We start from the raw sequence: 25446 nt of genomic DNA, 5'->3' as shown, positions 1-25446 counted from the left end.
TTGTTTTGAAAAATGCTTTTCAATTTTCTGAATGCACCCCAGGCAAATTGAACTCTTCTGTTTATTTCCTTTTGGAGTCCACAGTTTAGATCAGTGAGATGACCTAAATATGTATATGAAGAGACTCTTTCCAAGAAATTGTATTCTATTATTATGTTTTTTTAGTATTACAAAATGATTAAACATGATTTTAGTTTTTTCTCTGTTTAATTTTAGACCGACTTTTCTGCTTTCATGATATTGGTCTTTTATCATTATATTAAGGTCTTCTAGAGTGTTTGCAATTATTTTTACCAAGGTTTGTCCAATTTATATTATTAAATATTTCTAAAAGGACTGCTGTAAAGGTGTCCGACTGCTTGTCGGACACCTTTTTCAATTGATATTTTATTGCTACTTGTGTGAAGTTGGATTGTTGCTGTTACAGTGTGGTATATTTTCTCCATAGATATAGATATAGATAGATTAGATTAGATAAGATAGTCAGTCAGTCAGTCAGTAACCCCCCTGATTCTGTGATTCTGGAGTGCTTTGATTATTGCATAAGTTTTGATGGAATCAAATGCTTTTTTTTTTCTTAATCAATAAAAGCTAAACAGAGAAGCAGTTGGTTTTCATCTGCTTTTTCTATTATTTGTGTTAAAGTCGTTACAGAATCCTGCTTGTTCTTGATTTCAGTCTAGAAGAGGGGGGATTAACTTGTTTGTTATTACTTTTGTGATAATTTTATACAGATTAGAGAGAATACTAATTGGTCTATAGTTCTTTACTTCTTCTTTGTCTCCTTTTTTAAATAACAGTATCAGAGTAACATTTTTCAAGTTTTCTGGTATCTTTCCTCTTCTAGGTATAGATTTAGTAAGTTTGTGACATAGTGAATTATATTGTTTCCTCCCCTTTTAATTAAATAGGTCTTCACCAGGACATTTTCCATTTTTCATTTGTTTTAATGCTTGTTTTATTTCATCTGAGATGAATGGAGGGGGGATGAATTCCATATGTGATGGGGAAGAGTTATTTATAGTTGATTCATCTATTGAAGGATCACTATAGAGTTCTTTATAAAATTCTTCTAGTCTGCTTAGGATTTGTTCTTGGTTCCTTATTGTAGTTCCATTCTTATCTTTTATTGCAGTTATTTGACTTTTACCAACTGATAATGTTTTCTTAATATTTTCATTATTTTCAATTGTTTCTTTTATTTTTGTAGTGTTATAAGATCTTATTTCATTTCGCTTCTTTTTCCTTATTGTTTTGCATAGTTCTGCATATTCTATTTTAGAAGTTAGTTTTTGTCTTGTTTCCCAGAGACCTGGTTTCCTTGTTTTGACTAGAGACCACAGATATGAGAGTCCTGAGAAAGAAAAACTCCCACCCACCTTTGGTTTATATTAAACTGAAGTTTTACTCTACAACGGTAGTTGTTTCCATAATTTTTATAATGAATGTTGATCACCATGAAGGAAAGGATGATCAGATATTAATTGCTGTATCATTAAAGAAGGGAGCCAATAAGAAGTAAATGTTGAAAGTTGGACAAGAAATTATGTTCTTGGTGTAATCCATTATTCAAGTACAGTCATACCCCGACTTATGCGAATCCAGAGTTATGCGGTTTCTTATATGTACGTATTCCTGTTCCGCTTCACCACTAGTCATATGTTTCCAGCGCCGGCTGCATTCACCAGTGTCGTACATGCTGTGAACAAGCACTGACATGTTTCGCGCATTCTCCATTCATACACAATTTTTATAGTCTACAAACCTTGCGATTGTTTAATGTTATGTTCTTGATACAAATTTTATCACATAAAAAATAATAATGTCTTCCAAAAGAAGCAAGTCTGATTCTGATATAGCTAGCAAGAAAAGAAAAACATTGACTTTGGAAACAAAACTCAATATTATTAAGGATTTTGAAGGCGGAATGAAAATTTGTGAGCTAGCAAAGAAGTTCGGTCTACACAAATCCACAGTAAGAACAATCATAAAAGAAAGGCTTACAGATTTTGGAGGACATATATTCTAACAGGGAATGAATTGTAGCCACAAGGCAAGGAATAAAAAAATCATTGACTTGCTATGAAGAAATTGACTTAGAAATAACTTTCTTTTTTTTTTATGTACGAAAAACTACAATTATGATTATATTTCTTTAAAAAAAATAGGTGTTTTTGTAAACCTTTGGTCCCAATTAACTAATATGTTGTATGTTTGTATATATAAATTACATGCAAAATTATACCCCGAGTTACACAAATTCAACTCACGCGCTTTTTGTAGGTCCCACCTACCGCGTAACTTTGGGGTATGACTGTATAAGCAAACAAAGTTTGCACATGAAGTAACTTCATGACAGGGCAACTTGTATATAGAGGCTAATGATTTCACATCAATTGCCTTAGTATCCCATAATGCAAAGGACATATACTTACAGACATATATAATGCTATGCATTATGGGAAGGGCCACTACCCAGACCAGATTCGACCTTTATTGAGGTGAAAAAAAGTAAAGGGGTGCTAATCATAGGCCTAGAGTAGTTAGTATAGGGTGCAAGAGAGCCTGGTGGTATTAGGAGAAAGAAAAGACAAATAATGTGAGAGATAGAGAAAAGGCTTCAGCTCTTGCAATGTCATTGTATAGCCAAACTCTATAAGTTTTCCTTTTTCACCAATCTCATATAGATGAACGACCGACCAAAAAAACCAATTGAAACTAAAGTGCAAAGATGACTGATACCCAGGTGGATAGCCTTATCTGAGTTAACACCTTGAGTTGGCCTTCTCTGTCTGCAATTGACTATAAGACCACATTGAATTAAGAGGAGAGAACCATTTAAAAAACCTCTCATAGCAAAAATAGACAGAATTTTATCTTCCCTTGGTGAATATTGCATAATGTGGATGGTCTACACCATCTAGCCAAAAATTTGATATACAAAAATCAGCTGACTGAACAATAAAATTTCCACAATACAATATTATAAAGCATTAAGAGATCATATTGCTGGTTTTCAAATCCATGTTTCTTTCTAACCTTCCATAAATCGATTTTAATTCATTAATTATAAAAATCAAAATTCTCTTCCCATTGCTGACAGGTGGTGGCTGCTGCAAAAAATAAAAATAAATTACCTGTTCTGTTGCAAGTAATAGAATGCCCAACACATTACATACTCTATTCCAAGTATGCAGGGCAGGAGGTCAGCTGTAGAATGCTTGTTCTACTGTTTCCAATCGATAACAGATGTCTCAGATTGGATATCCGATGTTGAAGTACCTCCATTTGACTAGAAGGCGACCATATGCAATTCTCCAAGCAAGATCTCTCTGTTAGGATATCCTTGGAACTTCAATAAGTTATGAAACAAAGTGTTGCTGTCATTTCAGCAAAAGAGATTAAATATTTCTTTATACCAAATTTTACTTGTTTTAACGGGAAAGAATGTCAATGCCAGAGGTGCTGTAGCAGTCTTAGAGTTAAGCATAGAATGTTGTAATATTCAGGAATAAACTTAGCTTTTTGATCTTTATAATCATTTACTCTAAACAGGGGAAGATTAAAACCCCTGTTTGGAGTAAATGGAGAAGATGATGTGATTGGTCTGTAATATGGTTTTGAAGCTGTATTACTTAAATAGCAGAATTTTAAGTCTGGAAGCCCAAATCCTCGATGCTTGTTTGATAGCTGAAGAAATTCCTTTTTAACTTCTTGGTATCGACTGGACCAAAAAAATTGCATAGACTTACTATATAATTGCTTTTCTTCAGCTTCTGTAATGTCTGTAATATTCATTATGTACAGTTGAGTAGAGAAGATTATGGTTTTGAGTTCTATGGCTTTAGAAGAAAATGAAAATGGCCCTATTTTCCAGTCTTATAAAATTTCAATGTTCTTGTATATAAATTTTTGAATTGGTAATATTCGGTAAGTGGAGAAGGAAATTCCAACTATAATGAGGGGTTAGTCCAAAAGGAATGCCTCCAAGATCCCACTTTCCAAAAACTTTTAATTTTGTCTTGTCAGTAAAATTCTATATTTATAAGCCGGCTCCTTCCAACTACTAACTGTGCTCAAACTTGCTTAACTTTTTGCATGAGCCATTAGTAGCAGAGGCTCTACTAATCGACCAACCTTTCCAACTGTAAACAAACAGAGTTTGCACGTGAAATAACTTCATGACTGGGCAGCTCATATATAGAGGCTAATTTCTTCGCATCACTTGCCTTAATATCCCATAATGCAAAGGACATATCCTTACGGACATATATGGAATTGTGAAATACTAAGGCAAGTGATGTGAAGTCATTAGCCTCTATATACAAGTGGCCTGGTCATGAAGTTACTTAATGCACAGACTTTGTTTGCTTGCACTTGGATGAAGGATTAAACCAAGAATATAATTTCTTGGCATCTTTAATTTATAGTATAACGAAGTGGAAAAACTTTCAACATCTACCATTACTCTTTCCAGTTTATCATCATGAGCTGTAACTTAATAGTTAAATTAAACAACTGCAGACCAAATAGCATTCAAGCAATGGCAAGGTACTTGCCTTTGCTTGAATAAAACCCTTAATGAAAGGAAGGAATGTAATAACTAACATTTCTACATCAGTTTTAATTGCAGACTTTATTTTTTTACATATTTTTCATTATTTTATTTCAAATGATCTCTTTATAGAAATTGTTTAACACTTAGATTGAACCTATTACCTTAATTGAACCATTGAGTAATTACCCTGCTAGAAAAGATTTGAATTTTTGCTAGTGAAATGGGGAAAGTAATTAATAATGAACATTTATTTATTTTTAGATTTAAAGTGCTTGTATACTGTTCTTTGTGAATATAGATTATTTTGTGCATATTATTTGGAATTACTTAGCTTTTTGTCTTTGATATTTCAATATACCTGATAGTTTGACCATTAGAAGAAGCAAAATGCACTTCAGTTAAGTGCTGTTACACACATACTTATACACTAATTCATTTAGTCTTTCACTGCTTCAGGGTACTATAATGGATCAGTTAATTCAAAACTCAAATTTTGAAATTTAAAATTAAGAATGCATAAAAATACAGAAAAAAACTGAACTGTGTGTGACTGATTTGGTGCATATTGTAGGCTGTTTGCATGGATCAGACTAATTTTCTTTTGAACTAAATCATTTCATGCATGAACTAGTTCATAGATACCAACCTTGTTGAATGGATTACTTCTCCACTCTTCAATGAGTAGGCTATGGACTTTAAAATCCTTGCTGCTGGCATGGATGTTTTTGAATGTCTTTATATGTAGATGAATTTCATTACCTCAGTATGAGACTACAGTTACCCTGCTTATGGGAGGCCTGAAGTAACTTGAAAGAAGTTCTATGTTTTGTTCCTTGAGCAGGGTTCCCAGATTATGTATCCCTTATTCCCTCCCACCACCACAGTGCCAGTGTACGGTTTACAACCTTTTCTGGGTGGTATTTGTATGATGCACAAATATATTACCATTAATTATTTTCAAAATTTTTAGGAAAAGCAGTGACTATCTTCTATTTTGTCTTCAGAATAAACTTTATTTTGTGATGTCCCTTTCATAAGCACCTTATGCGAAGGGCAGCTACACACACGCACGCTTGATATGTTTGTGTTATACATATTGTGACCTCTCATGAGTGTATGTCGGTGGGGGGGGATATATTTATCTTTAAAATTATACCTTGTTATAGGAAATATAATTTATCAATATTTTTTTTTGTTTTGTTACATGTTGTGCACAACTTTAATATGTCAAATGGAAAAATCTGTAAAATTTTACATGCAGAAAATTAAAAACTAAATTGCAATCCTTTTATGTATTAGCATTACATAACATGAATATCTGTAAGAAATGTTTTCTTTTTATTTTATTGTACAGGATGAAACCCTCGTTCACTGTAGCTTGACTGTCTTGGAAGATGCAACCTTTACTTTTCCTGTTACTTTTCAAGATATTGAATATAAGGTATTGTATATATGCATATTGCTGTTCATAAACAGTGTTGACCAAAGTTCTTGATATTTAAAATATTTTTCACTCTTGTGACTGCATTATCATCAGATTCTGATGATAATGCATCTAAATTAAGATTCCTGAATTAAATCTATGAGAAATACCAAGAGAAAAAACTGTTTAAAAAAATGGAAAAGAATGCATTTGTCTTGTTTATGTGGCCACACATAGAGCTTCATGCACAGATCTAACAAACTAAAGCATTTAATTCCTGCCATATTAGCCATTTAATTTAATTGTTAAGTAGTCAGTATAAATTTTAGAAAACCACTACTGCATTTGATACATTTTTTTGCGTGGAAATTTCTTAAAATTATTAAGCTGAGGTGCAGTATATATTAAGAAAATAAAACATGAAGAATGATTCTGCTCTTGCTCTGGAAGACTTCATGCTTGATGCTTGATTAATGTTTCTAAAGCCATTTTATTTAAGATGCTAGGATGAATAAAAGTCGTGATATGCAGGAAGTACTTTGTTACAATATGGCAAGAGATTGAGTACTGGGTGGCATGTGTATTTCTTCTATTTCATTGCATGTCCCTATTTTTTTCATCTATTATGTGACCCGATCAGTTGTGAATGGAATAACAATCACAGTGTTACTTTGCTTAAAAAAAATCCCTAAAACTCCTAAAAATCATGTTCACATCCTATTCGTCAACATTCCTAACATAACTACAAACATTAGTGATGTACAGTGATATACATCACCACTTAACTGACATTCAGATCCAGTCTTTTTCGAACATAATCTCAGACATCAGCCTACACTCTATATGATACCTTTTGCCACAGGCAGCACTTGATGTCACACAATCTGATGTCCTGTGCCATATTTAGACTCTTCTTACATTCAGCAACTATGTTTACAGCTCTCTGATCCCTTTTACTTTCTATGGCTCAAGTGGCTATCTGCAGACTAACTACCAAAATAGTGAAGTCATCATCATCCATGACCTCAGTATTCACAACTCTTAGTTGGCTTTCCTTTTCCAATTCCATAAAGCTGAAAGATCTGTGGAAGTATGTATTGTATTTGCTATAAGTAGTGAACTGGCATAAATCATCCATCTACCAACCAGAATACCAGACAACTCTCTCCACTCTCATGTCTTCTTACTTTTCAGAGAAAAATTAAGCTTACTGCAGCACACAAGATCTCCAGCCTCATTCTCAGCCTACAAAGCATGTAACAAATGCAAAACAACCATCAACAAATCAAAATATGTTTGGAACTGCCAGGTGCAGAAAACCTTGCCTCCTGTACAAATGGCACTCATACCTTCTGGTCATTTGCAAAAGCGCAAAGGTTATCACTTTTGCGTGTACAGGATATTATGATAGTACTACATGAAAAACTTACATCATTACTAACTTCCTATCAACAATTTTCCTCGAAATCATTCTGTTATCTGTCAAGACCAGCATTATCAGATCTTATATTTCTGTCTTCTAAGACACTTTTTATTGTATCAATCCACCTATATCTTGGTCTTCCTCTGGGTCTTTTTCCATCAAATTGGCAGAGAACATTGTTTTGCTAATCTTTTCTCTTCCATTCTGTTTAAGTGACCCTGAGATGAGCTCTGCTAAAACATTCTGGATGTTGGCAATGTCAAGTTCATACCTAACATCCTCGTTTTTAATCTGATATTGCCATTTATCTGAAACGTTTTACTCGTTCTATAGGTTCTCCATTCACAGTGCAGTTGATATTTTCAGTGTTTCTGCCTATTATCATTGTCTTTGTATTGTTGTTGTTGCTGATTTTCATACCAAATTTATTACAACAGTTATTCAATGTAGTCAGAGAATCTTGCAGACTTGTACTGGATTTATTTAGAAGTATAACATCATCTGCATAAAGTAAAGAGCTGAGATTAACATCTCCAATTTTGATATCAGGTTTAATACCCCTTTCCTTCATAATGTGATCCATATAGATAATGAATAACAGAGGGAATAATATACATCCTTGTCTGACACCAGATTTAACATCAAACCATCTTCCTGTACTTCCTTCCATTCTAATTGCTAACTTACAACTCAAGTAAAGACTAAGTATTGCTTGATATAATGCCATTGACACCATATAACTTAGCGTTTTGAATAGCTTTTCTCTTGGCACCTTGTCATGTGCTTTTTTCAGGTCTACAAAACTTAAATACAGATCTTTGTTATATTCCCACGATTTCTCGACTATTTGTTGTAAAAGGAAAATCTGATCCTGACAGCCTCTATTTCGGCTGAATCCAGCTTGTTCTTCACCAAGCTTAGAAGAATCTTAAATAACCTAGATACCAATCAGTTCCTCTGTTTCTGTTGGTATCTTTCTAATTGTACTCAGAAGTTGTGCTTTAGAACTAATACTTGTCCAATATTACTTCTGTACTCCTTTAGAACCATAGCAAATCTCCACCCTACATCACCCACCTTCTCAACATGCCATGGAAAGGTTTGACTAAACATACACACATAACCACAGCAATAAGATTTTTTAATAAGTAAATGCAGTAGGCCCCCTGTATTTGCAGGGTTTGGTTCCATCGTCTTCTGCAGATACTTGAAACCGCGGATAGTAGCGAACCACTAGCGAGACCCAGATGTTTGCACATATATAGCAATATTGAAGCAGGAAATTATTAGTAAATTGACTTAGTCTCACGTGCTAGAACTGTAGGGTTCTTTAGTGAATATGTCATGTAGTTAATATATAATGTATACACTAAATTGTATGGCTAAATAAATAATAATCAAAAGAGTTATTTTTTTATTAAATGAGGTAATTTCTAGACTACCACTTCATCCATACTATCCAGGGATATTCTATCTACTGCATTTGGGCACACATTCCATTATTCCTCGATAATAATATTACATATTTATTTAAAATTATCATGAAACAATTTTTATGTCTTTAGAATCTATGAGAAGCAATGGAATGTGTGTCCAAATGCAATAGAAAGCACCCCTGAGTAGTATGGGTGAAGTGGCAAACCAAAAAAAAATGCCTCATTCAATTAAACTTCGTCTTAAGACAAATAAAATTTAACCCATAATAATTATGTAGAATGAAATGAGAAAATATGAAAATGAAAATGTAATTTTTAATAAAATCTTAACATTTTTATTCTTATTAGGAGGAATTAACTGAGATCAGAACACCTCTTTGTGTTCAGCTACATATTTATTCATCTTCCAAATCTTTGGCAGTCGGCTGCTTGCTTGCCTACTGAGCAAATGATGTGGACAGCTGAGGATCATCGATAGTAAAAGCTTTGTTGACTTTTTAAAAGACATTGTTATTGGAAGCTGCCGTTTTTGTCTCTTCAATTGAGTAAACTGGGTTCTGCAAAGGTTCCAAAGCTTCTGTTATTGTGCGAGTAATTTTTATGCTGCACTCCATCATTGAATTATAATCCATTATCTGTTCCTTCAATCGTGTGGATAGACTTATGTGTTCGTCATACATGTTGTTTGTTTTTAACGGTATATATATTAGAACACAGAAAAATAAGTAAATAATTAATTTATTAACTTATTGCTGATATTTCGCTGGTGTTATCCAAAATCAGGACCCTAGTCTTTGTGTTGCTACTACAATTTTGTTTAACTAGTCCATTGATTACACCATGTTGTTATAGTCTCGCGTATTGTGACAAGCTGTGTTTTTGTGCTCTGAAGATACTGGTTATAACACCAGCAAAATATCAGCAATAAGTTAATAAATTAATCATTTACTTATTTTTCTGTGTTCTAATATATACTATTAAAAAATAAACAACAAAACTGTTCCTTTAATGTTTGAGCTGTTCAAAATATTGTGGCAAATTTTTCGAGTGTCCACGTTGGTGGTTCTTGTTCACTTTCATCCTCATCATCATCTTCTGTAGAAGATTTGGCAAGATCTTTCAACTCCTCATTAGTGAGCACCTCACGATGTCCATCTATATAATCATTCAATTCTTCTGTCAAATCCCTCCACCTATTTTCCATGCTGTTTTAATTATCATTGTTATCTCTGAGTTAATATCAGGAGCGAATTGAAGCCAGAAATGGTAACTGCATGCTGGAAGAATTTGTGGAGTGATGCCGTTCATAATTCCCAAGATGTCCATTGCTCCCTTGATGAATACAATTGCATCTGCAATTGTGAATGATTTCCAGCATTCCATGACTCCGATATCAGCAGAATCCTCAACCATTGCACGAATCATATCGAAAACCTGCCGAACATATGAGGCTTTGAAGCATCTAATGACACCTTGATCGAGTGGCTGAAGCAATGAGGCCGTATTAGGTGGGAAGAAAACCACTTAAACATTTTCATCTTCAGTGACTAGTGACTCAGAGTACCCTGGAGTGTTGCCTGTTATCAATAAAACTTTAAATGATAATCCTTCCCTCTCCAAGTATTTTTTCACCTCCGGAATAAAACATCGATGGAACCATTCTGTAAATAATATGGCTGTAACCCACGCATTCAGATTTGATTACCAAAAAACAGGCAGACAACTTTTGTTTTTGTGTTTAAGGACACTTGGATTATGTGCTCAGTAAACAAGGCCAGGTTTAATTATATGACCAGCTGCGTTGCCACAAAGTACCAGCATCAATCTATCCTTAAATGCTTTAAAGCCTGGTGCTTACTTCACAGTTTTATGGATGTAGGTCCGTTGGGACATTTTCTTCCATACGAGGCTGGTTTCATCACAATTAAAAACTTGCTTAGGATGATAACCTTTCTCTGCAATAATTTTTTTAAAATTCTGCTGGGAACAATGCAGCAGCTTTCTCAACAGCCGATGCAGATTCTCCCATAATTTTTATGTTTTTTAGATTAAACCTAGTTTTGAATCTATGCAACCAGCCCTTGCTTGCTATAAATGACTTTTCTTCCTCTTCTGTTTTGTCTTGTGGCCGCATGTTTTAATATAATTCTAGTAGCAAGGCTTATACATTGGTCATACATAGCTGGTAATTAGTTTACGGAATTAACAACGCATATAAAGTATATTAATTAAAGGCAACTTTAATGAATGACTTCTATATTTCGGCAACGTCACGTTGCCATCTTCAGGAACATAAAGATATGGTATGTGCACGCAGGCACTAACAAAAACTCCACTCCTTCCTAACACACTTAAACAACCAACACCCCAGAGTCCAGTTCACCTTAGAAAAAGAGGAAAACAACACCCTCCCCTTCCTAGACACTTTAATCACTCGCCAGCTTGATGGATCTTTGGTTTTCTCTATTTACAGACCCCCCCCCCTCACAACAATATGGGGTTATAAAAACACTATATAACAGGGCAAAATTAATCTGCTCAGATGACAAGGCCCTAATACTGAACTAAACCACATCCTCAACACTTTCTTAGCCAATGGCTATAACCCCCAAAAAATGCTAAAACCAGTAAACCACAACCCCCCTCCCCCCCTCCACAATAAAGATTACACCAAATCTATCACCATCCCCTCCATCCAGGGCGCCTCTGAGAAAATAACCAATATTCTCAAAAAAAAAAAAAAGACCTTACTTCTTGTTACAGACCATATAAAAAGTTGGCATCCCTTATCCGCTCTACCAAAGACCAACCACTTCCCCTAGACCTATCTGGTGTATACCAGGTCCCTTGCAGCTGCAAATTGTCCTACCTACTTTGGCCAAACAGGCAGGACAGCAAATATCAGGATTTCAGAACACAAAGACTACATCCAGTTTCACCAGTACAGCCGCTCTTTGGCTGGCAGACCACCTTAGATACCCACCATAGAATTCGTTGGAAGAAAACTAAAATAATACACCGCAGCAAGTTTAAGTACAAAAGATTATTCAAGGAATCATCAGCAGCTCTAAAAAACGTTCCAAACCTCAACAAATTTGGGTGCATGAAACTACCCCAAATTTGGGAGACTTGCATTATGAGAACTTCAGCCCAATGGCCAAGACAACCAAATTAGCCCGTCAGAGGGCACCATTAGGACTTTAGGAACAATATTAGTTTCTTGCTTTCTTCCTCATTTGCTTTTGTTAATGCCTGCATGCACATACCATATCTTTATGTTCCTGAAGATGGCAACGTGACATTGCCGAATTATAGAAGTTATTCATTAAAGTTGCCTTTAATTAATATACTTTATATGCGTTGTTAATTCCATAAACTAATTACCAGCTATGTTTTAATATAGGATTAGTGCTTTTGGTCATGTGTTACCGTCAATAGGAATCCTTTTTCTTGTCATGTCTTCCACCTACAAATTCAAAGCTTTCTCTACCTTGAGTAATGTCTTATCACGCACTGTACCCGTAACTTTTGCAATTTGGGGACAGTAGAAAGATTGGCACGAATTTTTTCTTTGTTCTTCAACACTTCACATATCGAAGATTCGTTTTTATTATAGATCTTGGCAACGGTTGCAATTGACTTTTTTTCTACTTCAGTCATATTGATAATCTTTGATTTTTCACTAATACTGAGCACTTCACGTCTTCTCTTCGGTTTTAGAGCTATTTTTAAATTTTTCACAATTTATTTGCTTGAATTTAAACGCAATTTTTAAAAGCAGTCAACTGCAATGACAGGCAGTTGACTGCTTTCTTCGACAATTCAAGTAAAACTAAACATGAACAAACACACACTTTTAAGTCCATATGCATGTTTCAACCGGCATGGCGCTCGACCATGTCGCACGCTTTTTTCGAACTGTGGATACAGGGGGCCTACTGTATTTTGTTCTAAGTATCATAAGACATCTTCAGTATAGTTAATTCATACAATACTAGGAATCACATACAGTTAGGGCACATGCATACAATGGAATCCCTCTATGCATGCAGCAGCATGTTATAGAATTAAATTAAAATATATCTTGGGTGGGGAAAGAGGGGGTTACATTAAAATGAGATAACATATATAAAATTATTTTACACAATTTAGGATGACAATTTCCCAGACTTTAGGGATAGTAAGAACGTCATTACGGTTCAAATTGGGTCTGTGACATAAGGCTTCAGCACTTTTTTATATAAATGTTTATGTTTATATAAAGATCTATGTAGAAGTTTGGTCTTTTTCCAATGGATTCTATGCTTTGGGTTTTCAGTTCTGCGTTGTGCGAAGTCAGATTTCAGCGGTTTGATAAGGTGGATATGGTCTTGATGTTCCGAAATGCATTTGCTAATTGATCTACCTGTCTGTCCATAGTAGAACAATTTACAGGAACATGGACTGAGTCCAGAGTTTTTTTATTGTTTCTTGATCTAGGGAAGAGGTTTCATCTAGTAACTTTTTTTAGTTTCTTGAGCTACCTTTTTGTAGGATAATAATCAAGTTACTAGATGAAACCTCTTCCCTAGATCAAGAAACAATAAAAAAGCTCAAGACATACCATGCCAGGCCTCCTAGAATATACTGTTTACCTAAACTTCACAAGAATAACATTCCACTCAGACCCATCGTAGATTCTATTAGCAGATCGACTTACAAATTATCAAGATTTTTATCTGACCCTCTCCATCCTCTCATAGGCCTCTCAGCCTCATTAAAAATTCCACAGATTTTCACTCAAAAATTAACGACATTCAACTGTTGGAAACTGGCATGCTAATTAGCTTTGACATTGTTTTTCTCTTCGCTAATACTCCCCATAAAGAAATGATAAACTTACTAACTCAGAAATTTCCATCCGATATTGTTGAATTATTCAAGTTTGTTATTACGTCTGAATACTTCACTTGGAAAGAGAAAATTTACAAGCAAGAGGAAGGAACAGCAATGGGGTCTCCTTTATCACCAAACTTAGCTAACTTTTTCTAGAACACCTTGAAGAAAAAATTTTCACATTTAATCCTAAACCAAAAATCTGGCTATGATATGTCGATGACGTCTTTGCTGTCTGGGGTCATTCTGAACAAGAACTACACTTGTTTCTAGATAAAATTCACCTTCTTCATCCTCCCATTAAATTCATGCTAGAAAAAGAATCTCCTTCCTCAATGTACACATCCAAAGAAAAGAAGATGATTCTATCCCCATTTCTGTCTATTGCAAGCTGACATTTTCAGGCCGCTATATTCACAATTCTTCGGCTCATCATCCATCTCAAAAATTTGGCATCATTAAATTATTAGTAACCAGAACACACAGACTCTGCTCCTCCAAAGAAACTTTAAACTAAAAATTGGAAACATCAAAAATACAGCCTTACAAAATGGATACAATCCAAAAACAACTCAAAAAATTATCAGTCACTTCCCCACAATCAACCTAGACAAGAACAAGCCCGTAGGATTCCCATACCTTATGTCAAAGGCATATCCAGATGTCTTTCAAAAAAAATATGAGGAAATATAAATTGACTGCTACCTACAAACCAATCAACCAGATCCGCAATTCGTTACCTTCTCCTAAAGATAAACTCTCACCTCTGATGCTACCTGGCGTGTACGCGGTCTCATGTTCCTGTAAATTGTCCTACTGTGGACAGACAGGTAGATCCATTAGCAAACGCATTTTGGAACATCAAGACCATATCCACCTTATCAAACCGCTGAAATCCGGCATCTCACAACATGGAATTGAAAACCCAAACCATAGAATCCATTAGAAAAAGACCAACCTTCTGCATAGATCTTTATATAAACATGAACATTTATATAAAGAAAGTGCTGAAGCCCTACGTCACAGACCCAATGTGAACTGTAATGATGTTCTTACTGTCCCTAAAGCCTGGGAAATTGTCATCCTAAATTGTGTAAAATAATAAGGGTGGTGCAAAAACCAATGTATCCAACTATCGACCAATTAGTATCTCAGGAGTGGTGGTGGTGGTGAAGATTTTGGAAAAATTGGTTAAGGCCTGCATTCAGAAATGGGTTGACAGTGAATCTCTACTTTGCAATGAATAACATGGGTTTACTAAGAGAAGGTCATGTTTTAGCAACTTGCACACATTCTATAACAATGTTACCATTGAACTAGACAAGGGAAATGGATACACCATGATACTTTTAGATTTTGCTAAGGCTTTTTGGCAGAATACAGCATGGCAGACTGCTTCATAAATTGGAGAAAATGGGTTTTGGGTTATACAATATTAGCATGAATAAAAGGATGGCTGACTGACAGATATCAAAAAGTGGTATACTGGGGATCTGAGTCTGCAAGATTTAAGGTAACAAGTGGTGTACCACAAGGATCAGTGCTTGGTCCACTGTTATTAATGAATAACAGTGGACCAAGATATTAATTAATGAATGTAATTCATTAATTAATATCTGACAATTTCATTGTCAGATATTAATTAATTGTCACTATAAATTGTTATAAATGCCATGTCATTGTGTCTAAATATTTCTTTCCTTTTAGGCTTGCACGGTGATCCGAATGCATTTTTGGAAATTATGGAGACAACTACCGTGTTTGAATAAAAACTTTAGTTTAATATTACTAAAATTTTACAATTCGACGTTTCGACCTTTATGTCAAGGTCATCTTCTGGAGCGTACAAATATACACAGGAAACAAGCTATACTACAATCATACTGGTTCATTAAAGACACTTACTAACTGCTACCACTGACAATTCGGCCAAGCATACCGTGGAAAAGAATAAAGAAAAACTCAAGAAAAAATTCCACAGGTTGAAACAACGGCAAAATATGGCGGCCAATCAGAGGACTTCCTCCCCGAGAAACAACAATGAACAACAAACAAGGGAGACAAGGAGCGACCAACCACCGACAAGCAAGAACCATGTGATCAACATATCAAGCCACACCCTGAACAACGGCGAACTCACGCTGCTGAATAAAGGACTGAACTAAGCAATAGCGCCAAAAAAGGTAAACAAACTGGATTTTATCTACCACATTGAAAGAGGCATCAGATCCCTACCTAACAACATAGCAGACAAAATACGACTAGAAACCAGTAATGTCCTAAATACCAAGAAAACCATACAGAACAACCTGACTAAAACAGAATTAGCAGCAATTAAATCATTAAAAGCCAAACAAAACATAATAATAATGAAAGCTGATAAAGGCAGTGCCACTGTTGTCCTTGACAGATCAACATACATACTGCAAATGAACCAACTAGTAGCTGATAACAACACATATAAAATGGTAAATTATAACCCAACGAAAAGGATAAAGGACAAAACAGGAAAACTACTAAAGTCCGTCACTTCTTGGCCACCAGACACAGTTAAAAAACTCAAACCCCACTACGCCCCCCCCCCCCCCCAGAATATATGGGGTTCCGAAAATACACAAACAAAATATGCCCCTTCGACCAATAGTGGAAGGAATAGACAGTTCCAATTACCACCTAGCCAAGAAATTAGCGGCAACACTCAAGGAGTTGGTAGGTCATTCCCCCTCCTACATAAAAAACACACAACACTTTATAAACAAAATCAAAAACATAACACTCGACAAAGACGACCTATTAGTCAGTTTTGACGTTTCTGCCCTTTTCACTAATGTCCCCATCAATGACACAATTCTCCTACTACAGAACAAATTTCCGCCCGACATTACGGCCCTCTTTGCCCACGTACTTAAGTCCAGTTACTTCGTGTGGCAAAACAAATTCTAGCTACAAAAGGAAGGTACAGCCATGGGCTCACCATTATCCCCCCCCCCCCCCAATCGCGAACTTCTACATGGAAACCTTTGAGCAAAGGGCTCTCGATTCCGCCACGCTTCGACCGACAATCTGGCTCAGATACGTTGACGATGTGTTCGCGATCTGGTCGCATGGGTGACAAACGCTAAACACATTCCTCAGCCACCTAAACAAACAACACGAACGCATACAATTTACCATCGAAATCGAAAACCAAAATTTGCTCCCATTCCTAGACGCACTAATTACACGTTTTCCTTCAGGCAGTCTATCCTTCACGGTCTACCGAAAACCGACACACACGGGCCAATACACACATGCGAATTCATACCACCACCCAGCACAAAAATATGGAGTCATAAACACCCTTAAAAACAGAGCCACAACTATTTGCTCTAACCAGCAAGCCCTGAAACAAGAACTAAAATTCATTAGTGGCACATTCATAAACAATGGCTATAACAAAAATACTGTCAATAAAATACTCTAAAAAACCACAACAAAAACGAATCTAGATTACAGTAAAACCATAGCCATCCCATACATTGAAGGGTTATCAGAAAAAATCAACAGAATCCTACAACATTATAACCTCAATGCCACATTTAAACCACCCACTAAACTTAAAACCATATTCAGCTCCTCTAAGGATCCTCTGCTCCCATTAGCACATCCTGGAGTCTATTGCATCCACTGCACCTGTAGCTTACCATACATTGGTGAAACAGGACGGACAATCCCTATACACAAGAAAGAACACATTAGACACATTAAATATAACCATTATGGTGAAGCAGGCCTCTCAGACCATGCACTTAACACCTTACACCAAATCAACTGGAAAAGCACCTGCTCCTTACACCGCACAAAAACATGGTACGAAAGAAAATTTAAAGAATCCTGCAAAATCCTGATAAACCACCCAAATATCAACAATAAAGATGGTATGAAAATTCCAAGGATCTGGATGGCACACATTCAGCCAACCTAATATGAAAGATTCAACATAAGTCAGGACCCTAGCCAATCTGCTAGTATTAGAAACCATTCCACTCCAACTGGATGGAATGATGTTAATATATGTATATAGTAGACAACACAAATAATAGGACTCTAGCATTGATGTATATTTTTTTTTTTTTTTTTTTTTTTTTTTTTCACCAGAGGTCAGGCCAACAATTGTGGCAGCGGTTAGTCAGTGTCTTTAACGAATCAGTATGATTGTAGTATAGCTTGTTTCCTGTGTATGTTTGTACGCTCCAGAAGATGACCTTGACATAAAGGTCGGTCGAATTGTAAAATTTTAGTAATATTAAACTAAAGTTTTTATTCAAACACGGTAGTTGTCTCCATAATTTCCAAAAATGCATGTCTAAATATTTGTTTTGTTTTCTATAGAGAAAAAAAAAAAAAAAATATATATATATATATATATATATATATATATATAAATGTGGAAACTAAGCGTTGATTCTATGAAGTAATTTTTAACTAGGATTATATTTATTATTATTATCATAATAAATTTAGTTTAATCGTTTATCCAAGTGTAAGCAAACAAAGTTTGCGCCTGAAGTATTTTCAGGACTGAGGCAACTCGTGGTAAAGGTGGAACAAGCTCTCATCACTCCTTGTCTTAGTATCTTCCATAATGCAAAGCACATCTCCTTGCAGACATGTATAATGCTATGCATTAAGGGAAGGACCATTACCCAGACTGGTTTCGACCTTTATTGAGTTCTCGTCAGTGTGAACCAGACTCAAAGGTGGTGATACTAAGGTGGAAACAATGGAGAAGTCATATTTACCTATACGAGTTGCCAAAAGATGAAAGAAGGTTGCCAGAAGTTGTTTGCTTATACTTGGATAAAGGATTAAACTAAATTTATTATAGTCTAACCAAGTGGGAAAAACTTCCAACATCTTTCTCTAAATCCAGAGTAATTTAATAATTAGGTGAGATACCTTTTGGCAACTCTTATAGGTAAATATGACTTCTCCATTGCTTCCACCTTAGTATCACACCTCTGGGTCTGACTCCCACTGACGAGACCTCAATAAAGGTTGAAAGTAGTGGTCCTTCCCTTAATACATACCAGTCTGAGTAGTGGTCCTTCCCTTAATGCATAGCAATATACATGTCTGCAAGGAGATGTGCTTTGCATTATGGAAGATACTAAGACAAGGAGTGATGAGAGTTTGGTCCACCTTTACCATGAGTTGCCTCAGTGCTGAAGATACTTCAGGCACAAACTTTGTTTGCTTACACTTGGATAAAGAATTAAACTAAATTTATTATAGTCTTACCAAGTGGAAAAAAACTTCCAACATCTTTCTCTAAAATATTATCATCATCTGAAGAGAGACTCCATGTGTCAAAGACTGATCTAGGAGGTCCCTTTGCCACACACACACACACACACACACACACTGCTTATCATATCTTGCCTTAAACACATTTAAATTCTCTGCAGACACCACACTCTTAAACAATGCATTCCAGTCATTCACAACTCTCCATGCAAAAAAACCTGCTTCCTCACTCCATCCTTATACATTTTCCAAGGGTGACCTCTTGTTCTCCCCCAGTTTGCCAACATTCTATGAAAAACTTATTCAACATTAATCCCTTACCAACTTGTACATCTCTATCATATTACCCCTCATTCTCCTATCCACTAGGCTCTGCAAATTGCATCATCTCAACCTTTCTTCATATTCAACATTCCAGAGATCAGAAACTATTTAAGACAATTGCCTGTGGTCCCTCTCCAACATCTCTTCATCCTTTTGCAATCCAGGTGACTAAATCTGTGCACAGTAGTCCATATGTGGCATAATCAAAGCCTTATACTATGGAATCAGAATCTCCTTACCTCTACAAGTCAGTGTCCTCCACATCATTGCCAGAATTCGTTGTGTTATCCTCACAGTTTTGGTAATATGTCCTCTAAATTTTAGATCCTTATCACCTTCACCCCAAGATCTCTTATTTCTCCACCTCCAACAATATATCCCAACCAAGAGTAAATTCTATATCCCATCTTTGTTTTCCAAATTTTAAAACCTTACATTTTGCAACATTGAACTGGCATGCCCAATCCTGTGCCCTCACTCAGTCTGTTCAAGTCTTCTTGTAAGGCCACAACACCTGCAGCTTGTAACCAACTCATCGTGATAATCTATTGAATGCTTTTGCAAAATACAAGAATATCATTGTTTATGATTCTCTCTTATCCAACACATTCATCACCTGATCATAAAACATAAGCAGATTGATAAAACAAGACCTCCTATTCACCCATGCTGACCATCATAGAGAATCTTAATCAACCCAATCCTGTATTCTATTTCCTGTATTGTTTTATATATACAGACCGGTCTATAATTGGAAACTTCTGTTCTCAGACAATGCTTGTGGAGTGGTAATATTTTGCCTTCTTTCCATACCTAGGAACCTTCCCCACTGCAATAACCAGGACAAGGGCATGGCTAACTCTTTTGCACATGCTTTAAAAATGTTTTAAATGGATGACATATCTAGTGATATGTCATCCATTCCCACAGCCTTATTAACATCTAACCTGAGCAACACTTGATACACCTCTGATTCTTTCACCTTTAATTCTCCTAATTCTTGCCTCCCTTCTACATGTTGTACAGTATCATTCACAACATTATGATATACACTGATGAAATGTTCATTAAATAATTCCACCACTATATGGTAGAAGAGTAACCATTTGCTATGGTTACTCTTCTACCATAGCTATCCACCAGCATCAACCTGCCATAATTATTTTTCCTCTGGCTTGCCACATAGCAGAAAAATTCCCTTGGATTAGTTTTGACCTGACTAGCCAATTTCCTGTCATATTCTACTTTTTTTTTTCTTAACCATGCTTGTCACTTTAATTTCTATTCCTGTCAGGATATCATCCTTATCTGACAATTTTTGGGCAAATAAACTTAGTCAACAAAACCATTTCATCTCCTTTATTTCTGATACTCCTGGCATTTATAAATAAACACATCATTTCACTTTTAGGTCTATAACCAGTTCTGCCCATGCTACTTGTGGGTTGTGATTTCCCCACACCTAACCATTCAGAATTGCCTTTATCACCACCTATTCTATCTATCTCTTCAGACCCAACTGTATCCCAGGCCATCACAATCCCATACTCATTCTGTAATTATCACTTACACAATGACTATTCTCATTTGCAGCCACTTCAGTCTCACCAGTTCCTCTCTCTCTCTCTTTCTCTCTCTCTTGATCTTTTGCTTCATCCTTTACTTCCTCTGCTCTCTTGCTCACATCACTCATTACTCTGTGCAACAACAGTCTCTCTCCAACTGACTCATGCCAAATCCATTTAAATGCAACCTTTCACTTTTGTACATTTCTATCCTTCTCTCAAATTCATCCCACACATTTACAAGCTCCACTCCCTTCTATTATCATGCTACTATCTTTCATTCTCTTCAATAACCTCAGACATCCATCTTCACATTCTCTTTATGTCCAACCAAGTAATTTGTTCCAATAACTGCCACCACCAACTTGCTTGCTTGTCTGCTTCTCATGTATAATGCATCCTGCAAATTCTCTCTCCTGGAAAACATGCCTTATGGAATCTCTTATTTACCACACCTTTAATAATGGAATCTCCATACATAATATTCTCAAGTCATTCTTCACTTCTTTTTCTCTGCTTTCCTTCATCCTAACCTTTTGCACTCATCTATTTTTATCCACCAAACTTCTCATCTAACTACACATATTTTTCATTTCGCTTCTCTAGAAATTCTGATCAACTAATTTTTCAAGTCTTGCATCCTAGCTATTACACTATTTGTCAATCTATCATTTGTTTATTCCATTTGTTTATTCCTACTTTCCTTCACTTCTGTTCCTTGATTCATATTATTATTATTATTATTATTTTATGGCATCTCCATGGAGTTCGGAGAGTCATGGGAGGTCCAAATCAACCGTCGTACACAAATCCTTGAATCTATTCACCATCAGGGAACTCAGAAAAAGTTCTGCAAATCCATTCCACTCACTCACCACTCTCCATGCAAAAAATCTGGTCTGCACACTCCCTACTAACAACACAACTTCCACGGATTGCTCCTAGTTCTCTATTTGTCATATATTGAAAAATTTCACTTGCATAAATTTTATAAAACCGCTTTAATATCTTAAAAGGGGTGCTTAAGGGTCAAAGCTGTATAACTGAGAGGAGACCTCCACATAGCCTTTAAAGGAATGTGGAGAACCGACCAGGGCTTCTGACCTAATGTCCAATCCTCACATTTTCGTGGTGCACCCTGTTGGGTATCTACTTGGATACTGAACGAACGAGGATGGGCTGGCAATTTGGGATTTAGCCGACCAAATTGTATTCTTATTGGTTAAACCAAAATAAAAAATGATGGTACAACATGACAAAATTTTATGCCGGCTGGGTCGTCGCCCGGTTAAACAAGGCCCCCGTTGTTTTCGCCAGGGAACCAGGGCGAACAGTGAAAAGTCAGCTACTGGAACAAATCTGAAAACAAACCCCAACTCAACATCACCAGAGTTAAAGATCGGTACTATCAACATAAGAAGCCTGAATGGCAAAGAAATGGAGCTAGCTGAGGAATTAGATAAGTACCAGATTGACATAATAGGGGTGACTGAAACAAAAAAGACAAAAACTGGTGAGATCTTTCTGAGCAATAAATACAAAATGTTATATTCAGGCAATGACAATCAAGGAAAAGAAGGAGTAGCCATAGTATTCAACACAAAATACAAGGCTAATCTTCTTGAATGGCAGGCAGTGTCAAGTAGAGTGATTTGGGCAAATATCAAAATGGGGAACTGGACAATGAGACTTATTTGTGCCTATGGTCCCACAGAAGGTTCTACTAAGGTAGAAGTGGAGGAATTTTTTGAGGCTTTAGAAAAAGCAACTGACACAGTGAAAAAGGAAAAGTTGGTCCTTGTTGGGGATCTAAATAGCAGAGTAGGAAATGATTGTGAGGCATACAAAAATATTTTGGGAAAATTTGGAGAAAAGAGCAAAGCTAATAATAATGGCAAATATCTGTTAGATTTCTGCTCAGGACATGGACTGGCTATTACTAACACCATGTTCCAACATAAAAATTTCACAAATTCACATGGAGAGAAGAGGCTAGGAATAAGAAAAGTCTCATTGACTATGTTATTGTTGATAGTGATGTTTTCTCCCTGGTGCAGGACACCAGAGTGTACAGAGGATTTGAAATTAGAAGTGATCACTATTTAGTCTTGAGCAGGATAAAATTGAATTTCATATTGAAAAGAATAACATGTAAGAAAGTTTTAAAGCGAATAAAAGTTGAACAGCTCTCAGATATGAACTGTAGACTAAAATACACAAAGATTATTGAAGAAAAAAATGAAAGAGTTCGAGAACAGCAACCAAACCTTGGAGATGCAGTGGCAAACTCTGAAGAAAAAATTGATTGATTCTGCCAGAGAGGCATGTGGTGAGGTTGTCTGCAAGGATAAAAAAATGAGAACTCCCTGGTGGACACAGGAAGTTAAAGAGGCAGTGAAAGAAAAGAAGAAAGCATATCAAAAGTTCCTGTCAAATAAGTCACCTTGTGCTTTTAGAGAATATAGAGACAAATGCAAGAATGCTAAACACTGTGTAAAACTAGCTAAACAAAAGTCATGGGAGGACTTTGGCAAGAATATAGAAAATAAATATCAAGAAGGTGGTAAGATATTCTGGAGGTTGTTGAAGAAGCTTAAAAATGGAGGAAAGAGTGCTGTAAAAGGAGTTAGAGATGATAAAGGTGACATGAAAACAGGAGAAAAAGATATCCTTGAAGTATGGAGTAATTACTTTGAAAAACTGCTAAATGAAACAAGCAGTGATAACAGCACAGTGGTAAAAAACACTGACCAGACATGCAGGCAGGAATACATATTCATACTTGAAGTAGAAAAAGCCATCAAAGGCTTGAAATGTGGAAAGGCAGCAGGAGTAGATGATATTCGACCAGAAATGCTGAAGTATATGGTGGTATAAGAGTCTTACAGTGGCTGCACTGCATAGTTCAGAAAGCCTGGACAGAGGGACGAATTCCCGATGATTGGAATAGAGCTCTCATAGTACCCATATATATAAAGGGAAATAAAACTGAATGTGAGAATTACAGAGGTTTTTCCCTACTGAGTGTTCCTGGCAAGATCTATGCAAGTATACTTGAGAAATGGTTGAGAAGAATTGTGGAAGAAAAGCTTGGTGAAGAACAAGCTGGATTCAGGCCAAACAGAGGCTGTCAGGATCAGATTTTCACTTTACGACAAATAGTCGAGAAAGCATGGGAATATAACAAAGATCTGTATTTAAGTTTTGTTGATTTGGAAAAGGCATATGACCAGGTGCCAAGAGAAAAGCTATTCAATATGCTGCAGTTATATGCTGTCAATGGGGCATTATATCAAGCAATACTTAGTCTTTATTTGAGTTGTAAGTCAGCAGTTAGAATTGAAGGAAGTACAGGAAGATGGTTTAATGTTGAATCTGGTGTGAGACAAGGATGTACATTATCCCCTCTGTTATTCATTATCTATATGGATCACATTATGAAGGAAAGTGGTATTAAACATGATATCAAAATTGGAGATGTTAATGTCAGCTCTTTGCTTTATGCAGATGATGTTATACTTCTAAATAAATCCGCTACAAGTCTGCAAGATTCTCTGACTAAATTGAATAACTGTTGTAATAGATATGGTATGAAGGTCAGCAATAAAAAGACAAAGACAATGAAAATAGGCAGAATCATTGAAAATGTCAACTGTGTTGTGAATGGAGAACTTGTGGAACAAGTAAAACATTTCAGCTACTTAGGCACGATTTTTACTGAAGATGGTAAATTAAATATAGAAATAGATAACAGAATCAGCAAAGCTGGTATGGTGGGAAGTCAATTGAATAAATTCATATGGAATAAGAGAGAAATTAGTCGGAATACTAAAATAGCTCTATACAAGACAGTGTTCAAACCAGTTTTAACTTATGGATCTGAGAGCTGGGTCAGAAGTAAAACACTTGACCAAAGACTAGAGACCGCAGATATGAGAGTCCTGAGAAAGATTATAGGCGTGAACAGATGGCATCAATGGCAATATCATATTAAAAAACGAGGATATTAGGAAAGAACTTGACATTGTCAGCATCCAGGAATGCGTTAGCAGAGCTAATCTCAGGTGGTATGGTCACTTAAACAGAATGGGCGAAGAAAGATTAGCAAAGCAAATGTTCTCTGCCAGGTTGGCAGCAAAACGACCCAGAGGAAGACCAAGATATAGGTGGATTGATACGGTACAAAGTGCCTTAGACGATAGAAATATAAGATCTGATAATGTTGGAGTCTTGACAAGTAACAGACTGATTTGGAGGAAAATTGTAGATAGGAAGTTAGTAATGATGTAGTTTTTTTCATGTAGTACTATCATATCCTGTACACCCCTTGAGGGTACATGGCAGGAATTTGATGATGATGATATCTTAAAAGTTTCTATCATGTCCACTCTTTTTCTGCCTATCAACTTAACTTTGTAAATAACCCATAAACCTTCAACCTATCCTCATAGGGATTATTCCACAGGTCAATCTTGGTCATTTGTATCTGAATCTTTTCAACCACTGCCTGGTCTCCAAGAAACAGGTGGCCAAATCTATGCGCTGTAGTCAAGTTG

At 36.0% G+C, this 25446-nt stretch overlaps 1 protein-coding gene across 1 annotated transcript in view; it reads left to right on the top strand.

Moving 5' to 3' along the window:
• The window catches only part of LOC150093668 (CTD small phosphatase-like protein 2), a 245642-nt gene that overhangs the window by 168486 nt on the left and 51710 nt on the right, over window positions 1-25446 (top strand). Inside the window, exon 9 of the mRNA XM_090413244.1 lies at window positions 5913-5999. Coding sequence (XP_090269370.1) covers window positions 5913-5999 — 87 coding nt within the window. The remainder of the gene's footprint in view (window positions 1-5912; window positions 6000-25446) is intronic.

This window comes from Typopeltis vanoorti, chromosome 23, assembly GCF_054136105.1.
Source record: "Typopeltis vanoorti isolate ZY-2024b chromosome 23, IOZ_Tvanoo_1.0, whole genome shotgun sequence".
In the NCBI taxonomy this organism is placed as follows: Eukaryota; Metazoa; Arthropoda; class Arachnida; order Uropygi; family Thelyphonidae; genus Typopeltis; species Typopeltis vanoorti.
Note: the sequence above shows the minus strand (reverse complement) of the source record. Positions and strands in the feature narration are given on the sequence as shown.